This window comes from Marmota monax, unplaced genomic scaffold (assembly GCF_021218885.2).
Source record: "Marmota monax isolate L192 unplaced genomic scaffold, Marmota_monax_Labrador192_F-V1.1 WCK01_AAM20220418_F8-fsc00080, whole genome shotgun sequence".
Taxonomy (NCBI): domain Eukaryota; kingdom Metazoa; phylum Chordata; class Mammalia; order Rodentia; family Sciuridae; genus Marmota; species Marmota monax.
The window spans coordinates 346,491-358,665 of NW_026694750.1; the positions used below are offsets into that span (position 1 = coordinate 346,491).

Sequence of the window (12,175 nt, forward strand, 5' to 3'; positions counted from 1 at the left end):
TCCCCTTTTTCTGAGCAACTATGAGTAACTTCACTATTTGATCTAGACTGGCCTCCCGTTCTCCCATGACAGGTCTGGACTGCCTCCAGCTGGGCAGGATGCAGACGATAATGGCTGTAGCTTCAGAATCACCTACCTTTTTTCACCCCTTCCCCAAATGAAATCTCCTTTGGAACACCTCATACCAACAAAGTTCTGGCGAAGTACAACTGAGGGCACATGAGCCCTACACATGCGGCTCCCCCTCAAGTAACCGCCGCACACCCAGGAGCTCCAGGAGCCCAGCTGGACAAGCACAGTCCCCGGATGCAATCCTCACTGGAAAGGGCCCGGGCAGTGTGACTGGGAACGGCCTGCCACTGAGCACACACAGCATTCACAAGTCACATCACAAATACTTTTATTCTGAATAAATACTTTTACTCTATTGTTGAATTATTCATATTTCTGTTTCTTCACAGTGGTGTTCTCTGTACAGTACTAATCAGAAAGCTTAAAAGATTGAATTTTGCTTCTAAATGTAAATAGCACTGATTTCATATTTTTAGCTTCAAAAGTATTAATGAAATAAATTAAGACACAAATAAATGGAACAACACTGAGTTCGTGAATGGGAACCATATTGTTAGGGTGTCAATATTACCCAATACAGTCTAGGCTGCACACAATCCCTGTGAACATCCTAACGGCTTTTTTTGTTTTGTTTTGTTTTTTTACGACAAGAGAGCTCTGGAAATCATAAAATTTATATGCATCTCAAGGGATTCTGAATAGAAAAACAATCTTGAAGCACAAGATTTTCTAACGTTTTTGCACTGCTGGGGATGGAACCCAGTGACAAGACCCTTCTGGGTGTAAATGGAATCTCCACACACCACATAAGGCGAGAGCTAAGCAACTCAGTGAGACCCTGTCTTTATATAAAATACAAAATAGGGATTGGGATGTGGCTCAGTGGTTGAGTGCCCCTGAGTTCAATCCTCACCTTACCATGCACAAACGTCACTCTAATCGGATCAAAGACTGAAAGGCAAGAGCTAAAACTTTAAAACTCCTGGGAAAATGAAGGGGCAAAGCTTTGCGACAATGGGTACGACAACAATTTCTTGGACATAATAACAAAAGTATAAATAGATAAACTGGCTACATCAAAAGTCAACAACACTTCTATCATCACAGAACCCAATCAAAATTGGAAAGGGCCACCAATGGAATAGGAGAAAATATTTGCAAATCACCTATCTGACAAAGAGTTAATATCCAGAACAGAGAATTCCTACATATCAACATGTAACAAACAGTCCAATTCAAAACTGGGCACGGGGCTTGAATAGATGTTTCTCCAAAGACACACGAATGGCCAACAGGTACATGGAAAGATGTTCAACGTCAGACTCATTAGAGAAAAGTGAATTAAAAATACAACGAGGGCTGGAGCTCAGCTCAGTAGAAGAGTGTGTGGTTAGCATGGATGAGCCTGGGGTTCACTCCCCAGGACCACAAAGACAAAACGACACACTATCTCACCCCAAACAGAATGGATACTACCCAAAACCCAGGATAAAGTAACATGTTGGTGAGATTGTGGAGAAACCAGAAGCCAGCACGATGTTGGCAGGAGAATAAAATGCTACGGTCATTACACAACACAGCATGATGGTTCCTCAAAAAATTAAACTAGAATGACTGTGTGCTCCAGCAATTCTATGTCTGTGTCTATACCCATGAGAACTGAAGCAGGGTCTTAAACAGATATTTGCTTTTTTCCTCACTTTTTCTGTTTTTCAGTGCTGAGGATCAAGCCCAGGACCTCACACCTGGGCTTGATTTAGCACTCTGACACTGAACTAAATCCCCCACCTCAAAATATACGCGACTTTTGTGTAGCATGTGTGCGTGGTACTGGGGACTGAACCAGGGCACTCTGCCACAGCTACATCCTCAGTACACCTGCTTGTTTTGTTTTGTGAGACATGGTGTTTAATTAAGTTGCCCAAGACTGGCCTTGAACTTTCAATTTTGTGCCTCAGCGTACCAAATGGCCAGGATCATAGGTACGCAACACAGCGCCCAGCTATTGCACAGGTATTTGCATATCCACATTCATAATAGCCAAAAGGTGAAAGCAACTCAAATGTCCATCAAGGGATGAATGAATGACAAAATGTAGGAAAGATACAAGCCTGAAATTATTCAGCCTGAAAATTAAAGAAAATTCTGACACATGCAACATATTGATGAACCTTGAGGGTGTTATGATAAAAGAAATAAGCCAGTCACAAACAAGAGAAATAAGGAGCCAGGCATGGTGGCACACACCTGTAATCCCAATAGCTTAGGGGGCTGAGGCAGGAGGATCAAGAGCTCAAAGCCAGCCTCAGTGAAGGCGAGAGCTAAGCAACTCAGTGAGACCCTGTCTCTAAATAAAATACAAAATAGAGATTGGGATGTGCTCAGTGGTTGAGTGTCCCTGAGTTCAATCCCCGGTAACCCCAAACTCCCCCAAAAAAGAGAAATAAGGTACAATTCTACTTATATAAAGTACCCTGAGTGGTCACAGTCCTAGAGACACAAAATAGAATGGAGTTTGCCAGGGGCTGGGGGCAAAGGGAAAGGCTTGAAGAATTGCTTAACTGACATGGCTTCAGTTTTGCAAGATGAAGAGAGCTCTGGAAATCACACAATGTAAATGCACTTACAATTGTGAACTGCACACATGAAAATGCTTGAGATGGTAAATTTTACGTTATGTATTTTTTATGGCAATTATACTTTGTTTTATCTGGGTAATGTGGTGTGCATCTGCAGTCCTAGCTGCTTGGGAGGCTTCAACAGGATTGCTTGAGCCTAGGAGTTTGAGGCCAAGTTGGATAACACAGCAAGACCTCCTGTCCCAAGGGGAAAAAAAATAATAATTAAAAAAAAAAAGCATTTGGGGCTGGGGTTGTGGCTCAGAGGTAAGCACTTGCCTAGCATGGTGAGACACCAGGTTCTATCCTCAGAACCACATAAAAAGAAATAAATAAGACAAAGGTATTGTATCCATCTACATTTTTAAAAAATAATAATAATTTAAAAGAAAACAGCATTTGTTTGGATCAGGCAGAGAGGTTAAGTCACTGTAGGCTACTCGAGGATACATCTAGTTGATTTCTCTCAAAGAGGAGCTGAGGATCACTTGGTTTGGAGAGATGTACAAATGTGTAAGAACAGACAAAAACCTTTATAATCAATGTAACCATCTAAATGCAGACAGAATTTTCAGAGGAACCATTCTCTGGGCTCAGAGCTGTCCCGTGGCTCATAACCACAGCACTCTCCATGATGGGCTCATCCCATCAAATGCTCCTGCATAGCTCCCACAGCTCTGGGAACTCTGTCGGATCCAGGAACACATGTGCCCATTTCACTAAGAACAGCATGGGCTGACTACATTATTGCATCTCAAACAAGTCTACACTTTGTCTTTGAAAGCTCAAACTTACCTCATATTGATATGAAAGGAATTATTCTTGTTGACCTCAAAGCCTCCAGACCAAATACAATTGGGAACGTCCATCAACCTCACACACAAGAGCTGATCATAGTCATTGCGAGGCCAGTGGAACACCACACTGGAGCCAGGAAGGGTGGAGATATAACCTTCGGGATTGGCTGTTCCCTAAGACACAGAAGACCACTGGCTTGAGTTAACAGTTCAATTCAGCCCAATATGTTACCAGTAATACACAAATGTTTACTGAGTGGCCAGGTACTCTGAGCCTCACCCTCTACCAAGAGCCATTTGGATTATTCACATCACAGAGCTTAGTCTTTTTTTTTTTTTTAAACTGAGAATTGATCCAAGGGTGTTCTACCACTGAGCTACATCCTCAGTCCTTTTTATTGAAGGTTTCACTGAGTTGCTAAGGCTGGCCTCAAACTTGTGATCTTCCTACCTCAGCCTCCCAAGTCACTAGAATTACAGGAATGTGCCACTGCACCCCACCAGAACATACCATTGTGATGGGAGATAAGCATGATATTAAAACTCACCATGATTTTCTTTTTTTTAATACTAGGTATTGAACCCAAGGACGCTTAACTACTGAGCCATATCCGTCCCCAGCCTTTTTTAATATTTTATTTTGAGACAGGGTCTCATTAAGTTGCTTACAGCCTCTCTCAGTTGCCAAAGCTGGCTTTGAACTTGCAATCCTTCTGCCTCAGCCACCCCTTGTCCCTGACCCCACTCACCAGGATTACAGGAGTGTACTCATCATGCCTGGCTCACTATGCTAACCAATAAGCACTGGTCATTCTCCAAAAGCAAATTGCTTACCTGTCCCCTGGCAAATTCCCTTTGTGCAAATGCAAGCTTGTGAGATGATTTATTGTCTAACAGGTAACGGGGGGCAAATATGACCATACAGGTGTCAATATATCGACCTCGGCCTTTCTTGACATCAATACCTACAAATAACAAAAACCATTTTCATAAATTAATCAAAAAACAGAAAATTCTTGGTCTGACAAAAAAAAATCATCAGTCTTCACAATTACTCAGTTTCTCTGAGAAAACAACTATGTCACTGGGAGGACATCAAGCCTTTCAAGGGCAGAGTGAAATCAGCAACTGCATGCAAAGCGCCAGGGCAACATCAATAGCCCCACAACTCCCGATTTCTTCAGGAAGTGTGTGCCCTGTGACAGCAACTGAAACACACAGGCGTCCAGTCCCACACCGCAGGCTTCCGTTTATGAAACTGACTACCAAGTTTCACGTGATACCTTTCCACACACACGCAGGCATGGAACTTCCCTGGAGAACCTGCCCCTCTTAGAGGACACAGTACAATGTCCAGAGCTCTTAGCTGGATCTAAGAGCTCTGTGCTGCCTGAACTCAGTCGACTCTTGTCAACTTCCTTTTTGTTCACTGTCCAAGAATCCAGCTCAAACCCAATGTTAAGTGTTATAGAATTCATTTTTCTCAAAATAAGTAGGTTCTCAGCACCTACTACATACTGGAAAAACAACAGAAGTCAGTCAGAAGAAAATCTTAAAACAAGAAGTTCCAAATAAAGAATTACCTTTAAAAAAAATCTGATAACAATATTTAAAACTAGAACACTCAGTGAGATGAATCATTCATTCAGACCATAAATACGGGATCTATATTCCAAGTACCAGGCTGGGCTCTGACTGTACAATAATAAAAAATATTTATGGTAGAAATAATAAAAATAACATTTACTGACCTCTTCATATACACTAGGTCCTCCTCTAAAGGCTTTCCATTTAATCCTCACAATAGCCTTATCAGGTATTTTAATTATTTCCATTTTACACATGAGGAAACTATGGTATGGAAAGCTAAGTAAGTGGCTCCAGGTAGCATAGCTAGCAGAGGGCACGGCCAGGCTTCAAATGCAGACAGTCTGCACCCAGGGTGCCTCGCCCCTGTGGCCTGCTCAACCCGTGGGGCAATGTGCATAAGGACCCAAGGAAGCACTCCACATGTATGGACAGAACCTTGAAAATGGAAGACTCCACCTTCTGATATGACAATCAGGTGTCCTAGACTCTAACACAATCCTAGAGTGTACATCTTCTAATCCGTTAACTATCTAATGCACTGGCTTGAAAATTCTGATGCTCCTTTAATGTAAGCCTTGAAAATGACTGAATGACTAAGTGAATCACAAGAATAAGTGTGTCTGAGGCTCTGCCTAAGGAATGCCACATAGTACTGGGACAGGGAGGTAAGCCTACTGCTTTTCCTTCTGTAATAAACAGAAGAGCTTCGGTTACCCAAAATCAACAGTACCAAGAGTTAGCTGATCAACTAATACAAAGTCTGTCTACAAAAGATACATTTAATTTGGTATTACAAAAAGAATCTAAAGTGCCCTAGAACAGCTCAGACACTTCAATATTTGGAAAAAGGTGAGGGTTTTTTGTTTCTCTTTTCAATTTCGGTCGCCTTGGCACACCCCCTAAAAGTCAAGAGCTGAGATCAAAATGCACAAAATCCTTCTTTCGGGAGGTACACATAAGGCTAACTAGCAAAGTTCTCCCTGGCTTTTCAGCTTGGGATAGTTCTTTACATATTGCTGATCCAAGTCCTCAAAATATTCAAGCAGGAGATTCCACAAATTCCGTCAATAACACATGCCGAAATCTCATAAACATTAAGAGTTATAAAGTCCTATCTAAACCAATCTTCCTTCCTTGGTGGAGTGACAAAATTCCAATCACAGTCCTGCCCCTGAATGCACATGCCATGAGCTCAGTGAATGCTCCTCGCGTGGCGGTTCCTGTGAACAGTCACTGTATATTTCTGGTTTGGTCAACTCAAAGGAGCATGTTCCATTCCTCTCTGAGGCCTCCCCACAGATGTCCTGACAGCGGCTTCCAGACAGCAATTGGAAAGCCAGCATGAAGCAGCCTTTGCCTACTCAAGTGGTGGAGCAAACAAATGTCAGAAAATGTGAGGAACATTATCTTTAACTGGAGGATCGAATAAAGTTTATTTCTTTTAGAAATCTTAATGTCAACTGTAAGGAGATGGCTTGCATGTCAAGAAAGCATGAATATAAATTCAAGTTTAAAAAATCTGAAAAGGAAACTATACTTGTGAGATTCTTTTACCAAGAAATCCTCACACCCTTAAACATGCCCAACTGAGCCCAGGGTCCAGGGTAAATATGTAAACTCCACCACTACCTCAGATCTTCCTTCTACAACATCACTCTTTTTATCTTTATTGTCCAATACTGCAGCCATTAGCCAAATGTCGCTATTTAAATTTAAGATTCTTAAAACTGAAGAGTAAAAGTTCCACTCCTCCGTCACAGATCGCCACGTTTCTCAAGAACGTACTGTCAGCTGCTCAGCAGCCACACATGGCTAATGGCTGCCACATCAGACAACATGAAACAGGATATTTCCATCCTCACAAGGGGTCCTACTGGACAAGGCAGGTCTAGGTGGTGTGCAATGTCAACACCACACATGGCTGTGAGGTCCTTGGAATCAGACACTCTCACAGGGACACACTGTAACTGATCGCAACCCTTAGGACACTCCCTCAAGTATGCCCCAGTAGCTCTAAAACACAGGGTACTGCATCCTCCCCTGCCCTTCCTGCCTCCAGAAGCTAAGCAAGTCTGGAGGCTGCTAATGACTAAGCCACCAAGTGTCTTTTATTACATTTTCTGCCTCAAATTCACATACCCCCATTCTAATCCTACTTCTGACCCAGACTTCCCCTTTACCTCTAGGCAAGTCACTTAACCTCTCTGCTTTAGTTTCAGAGAGAACAATGCTTCTTACCCTCTTAGGGTTTGCAAATTTTAATGAATGCGTGGGAATTCTTGAAGGATAAAAAGCATTCTGAGTGTTCCTATTATTCCCCTGAAAAACAAGGATTCAAGACAAACTGATACTTTCCTGACACAGGTGAGCCTGAAATTAAACAGCCATAGACCTCAAAAGGGCAGTGTTTAGGTGGCTCCTCAGATCCCTAGGAGAATAGATCTGCGTTGATATCAATATTGCATTCAGAGAGTAGGTATCTGACCCACTGTCAAATGAGAAAATCAGCAATTGTAGCCAGGCCAAAATGCACTGCCAGCTAATTCCTCTAAGCCTAAAGTCACTAGCCAAAGATTCTGATCCTCCCATTGCCCAAACGTAACCCACCAATGTTATAGATCAGCCCTGGGCGGTTTCCTTGCTGGATGACTTTCAAAGCTCGGACACCACTACCACCATCCAGGGAGAAGCCCTGACACCAGCCCGGCATGCCTTCAGGATGAATCCCCCTTCCGATTCTCATCGTGCAGCTGTGGGGCAGAAAAGCAAAGATGTATATATTCATCCACAAGCAAGTCTTATCTAACTCATCTAATCAGGAAATGCTAGTGTGGCTAGCACCCAGTTAGGCCTCTAACACTGACTTCATCCTCACTCTCATGTGAATCCCCAGGAGTGAGAAAATTAATCAGTGATCAAACCCTCATCTTAAGATGTAGCCGCGTTACAACAGTATATGAAATACTTGGACATCTACAAATGAACACTTTAGGAGAGAGCACAGGATTCTATGAGAATAAAGCATGAGGAATATGCTACAATTTCTACTATTCCCCTGAAAATCAAGGAGTCAAGAAAAATGCTGAGAACAGTATGTAAGAAGGTGCGGCTGACAGCACGTCACCTCCAGGAACTGAGACCCTCATATTGGCAAAGCACCGTCCAGTTGGCTGGTGTCCAGTCAGATCCTGGAAATATAACTCCTAAGTGTGTGCTCCAGGTCCACCACAAACAAGCGATGCAGCCCTGGGCACAGGGCACGCTGGCCATGAGCCTCAGTCTCCTCATCTTAAAATATAACTATCTCCTGAGTCACTGGCATGCTGGGGAGAATCCAACAAGATGATCTAGATGGAAACACTCTGGAAACTGTGAATCCTGTGGATAAAGTCAACCATGACAAATGCTCAGCCCTAGATCTAAAACTGTCAAAATCTTTGACGAACAGGAGGAGACGGGGCTTGCTGAATGTGTCAAGAGGCTGGCTGTGTCTCCGACAAGAGCCGGAACTCTGACTCCAACACTAATCTAGATTCCAGTCTCCCTGGAAAACACATCTGTATCCACTGAGTGCAGTACTCCGGAAACCTTCCTGTTAAGCTTTCTGCCAAATTCTATAGATGATGGCGTGTGCCATTTTAGCAGTATAAGATACATCCATTTATCTCTGGATTAGGGCTATAAAATTAGAAGACTATTATAAAAAGCAGAATGTCAAAACCGAGAACAATAGTGAATTAACATTCCTACCATACATTAAAAGGACATGTTATCTAATCCTCACAGTTGTTATTTTTCCCAGCTGTGAAACATGCAATGAGTGTTTAAGACCATGAGAAGGCACATTTTGGAGCTCAAAACCTTCCACTAACAGCCCTGATTGAGCCAATAGGGCCAAAGGGCCACTCCATCTGCTCTCTGATGCCCACTCCTTTGCCAAGGCTACAGGAAAAGAGAAACTGCAGAGAAGAGAAGGGACATACAGGTTTCTCTTCATCGGCCCAGTTATAAATAGGAGAACTCCTTCAATAACATGTAAAATAAAACTAGCTTTCATTATAAACCAACAAATGGTTTATTTTCAGGATCAAATAACACAGAAATTAGATCCGAAAAAATCACATTAGGTCATGGTTCTAGTCCTCTGCCAAGTCAGGACTGTTATCTACAGTATAGTTCCACTTACTCGGATATATTATAGCCTTTGCTAATTTTTACCCTTCCCTAGGAGCTTATTTCCCCTTCTCATAAATAACTGTACTCACAGGTTTGGCTGTTCTTTGTCAGCATAGCAGAATAAGAGAGGGCTCAGGCTCCGGGCCAACTCGTGTTCCTCAAACTGGCCTGCAGCATCTGTCTTTGCATTGTCCTGTCTGAAGATCAGTGGTAACCCTTTAGGAAGGATGGAAAAAGTTTATATCAAACAATCCCACCCAGTCTACCCATCAAAGATGCAAACAGTAAACGGGGGGGATGCGGAATCGGCAAAGGGGAAAATAGTGAAAACTGAGTTTTGTGGGCTCAATCTGTTATCTAAGGACGGTTTTGACTATGATTAAGCACATGGAATCAGGAAAGTCTCCGCAGCTTAGACTGTTGAAGTCATCTATTTGCATTGGCTCCATTTAGATAGCTGAGCAAATATGTCTGAATTCCCATGACCAACCCCAAGGCTTATTGGAAAAGCCTATTTACATACCTGTTTTGTTAATGAGCCAATATGGAGCGGAAATGAAGATCTTTAAGGACCCTTCTGCTCGACATACAATCCGGATGGTGAGGTTCAGCTGCCGGCGGTTGATGTCATAGAGTCGCATTCTTACCATATAGTTTTGGGTCCCAGGTGGAATGAGCAATTCTTTACAGAGGGGAAAGTTCTCCAATGACACCCCTAAAGAAGGTACAGCTATTGTCTTTCTGGATTCTCACTACTAGAGTTTGTCAAAATAGTTCACAGCAAAATTAAATTGGATTCCTTTTTGGAAAAATCACTAATGACCTCAAAGGCCATTTTCCTCTAGCTGGGATAAGAACAAAAGGAACAGATCAGATGGCCCGGAAGTCAAACTAGGAAGCTACACTGCAAATGAGATGAATCAGAGTTCCAAAAAGCTACCAACAATGATTATCAGAGGAGTTATAAGTCAGACCCTGTGCTGGAACCTTCCTTCCAATCCCCAGTCTGGCCTTATTATTTGCGTGATATGGAGCAAGTTATTGAACTTCTCTAGGTCTCATCTGCAAAAGGTGGTAGTAACAGGATCTACCCGGCAGAACTGTGAGTAGCACATAACGTAACGCTGAACACAAGGGGCACTGGTGGGAGGACAGGCCCGCGTTACACAAGGCCTTGTTCAACACGTGAAGAAATATAGAAAACTCACTACTTAAATGCCAAATTTTTTTCTATTTATTTTTATCTATTTTTCTCTAGAATGAATGACTAGAGGCCAAGGGTACAGCCCAGTGGTAAAGGGCTGGCCTACAGGAGTAACTACCATTGCACTGTTTTCCTTTTCTAAATGAAGTTCAAGGATCTATCCGGTTGCAGAAACATAATCTTGTCACTGTAGCACATACTGCCGAAGGTCAGTGAGTTTCAAGTGGTTGAGCTCAAAAATGGAGATAACACCTGTCTAATACAGAAATGTGTACTCCTGGGCAGATCAAGTGAGATAATATAGTAAACGAGCTTTCAAAACTGTATACAGAGAAATATCGACATTGTTATGACCTGAACATGTCTGTGGCAGTCTTAAAGAAATATATTTTCTGCCAAAACAACAGATGTACCCCTTTAAGTGCTGCAAATGTGATTCTCTACCCTGACTTGCTCACCCCTACAACTGAAAATTACTTGTTGCACTGAACATTTTAACCTCCATTTCTTCATCAGTGAAGTGGGACAAATCACTATTGCTGTCAGGATGACAGGAGATCACATGTGAGAAAGAGCCCAGGTGATGCTGGGGACACAGGAGCTCAGCCACATTCACCCCTTCCCTAAAAACAGCTCATTCTGCAGCTAAGAAAAGCCGGGCTAAAGACACAGAGTGACTGAATACCATGTGAGCATGTCCTCTGCAAACCTCATTTTTTCCTCGCTGCACACCTGCTCTGAGCCAGCTTACTGAGACATGACAGGTGCCACGCAATTTCTCCAAGATGTTTACTGAGTAGTCTAAATGCTCACTGATCTCTTCCCAGGATTGCTACAAATGACCCAAAAGCAACAGCCTTACCCAGCTCGATGTTCTGGGACGTATCAGCAGTGTGGAGGGCCACCTCTCTTCCAGGTTTCAGGGTTCCATTAATTGGCATTCCTTTGACATAGAAGTCAAGTTCACAAGGCAGCAGATTACAGATCACCACAGTTGGCAGAAGATATATGGTATGCCCTGGCTGTCTGAAAATCTGTTTTGCACTGTCAGAAAATATGTTTGAGGGCATGTAATCTGGATAATTCTCTTTCTTTATAGCCACACAAAACCTATGAAGACAAAATGGTGTGAAAATCATCAGCCTGAATGAAGAACTCAATTTTTTTTCCTTCTTAATTAAATAATATCAACATAACTCAATAAGTAAGATATTTGCATTTTTTAATACAAGTACATCTACTGAAATCTAATACAAATTGCGTGGATCTTAAATATTCAATTTGATGAGTTTGGGCAATTATATACTCCTCTATAACCATCACTCAAGAACAAGTCACAGACCATTTTCTCACCCCAGAAAACTCCCTCCTGTCCCTTTCCAACCAATATTCTCTCCCTGTCATCCAAGTAACCACTCTCTGGAACTCGCTGCTATGGATCAGGCCCATCTGTTCCTGAGCTACACGTAACGGCAACAGGCGGGGCACTGCTCCATGCCCTCCCTCTTCCTGCTTCCTGTGAAGTTTCACCAGGGTCAGTCGTGCCCACCATACCTGACTCTCTTTCCTTGCCTGGTGGTCTGTCCGGCTGAATTATCACTGGTTCTTTACTCACCATCCTGTTGATATCCACCTGGGCTGTTCCCAGCTTAGGGCTACACGAGCCTTCTGATGCAAGCATCTTTGTGGACCCAGGCCTTCGTGTCTTTTAGGTAAAC

At 42.7% G+C, this 12,175-nt stretch overlaps 1 protein-coding gene across 9 annotated transcripts in view; it reads right to left on the reverse strand.

Annotated features, from left to right (window-relative positions):
- The window catches only part of Vps13d (vacuolar protein sorting 13 homolog D), a 243,360-nt gene that overhangs the window by 113,937 nt on the left and 117,248 nt on the right, over window positions 1-12,175 (reverse strand). For all 9 annotated transcript variants that reach the window (XM_058572649.1, XM_058572650.1, XM_046424684.2 and 6 more), the window contains 6 exons: window positions 11,320-11,567; window positions 9,777-9,968; window positions 9,343-9,469; window positions 7,685-7,827; window positions 4,322-4,452; window positions 3,486-3,661 (listed from right to left, as the gene is read on the reverse strand). In XM_058572649.1, coding sequence (XP_058428632.1) covers window positions 3,486-3,661; window positions 4,322-4,452; window positions 7,685-7,827; window positions 9,343-9,469; window positions 9,777-9,968; window positions 11,320-11,567 — 1,017 coding nt within the window. The remainder of the gene's footprint in view (window positions 1-3,485; window positions 3,662-4,321; window positions 4,453-7,684; window positions 7,828-9,342; window positions 9,470-9,776; window positions 9,969-11,319; window positions 11,568-12,175) is intronic.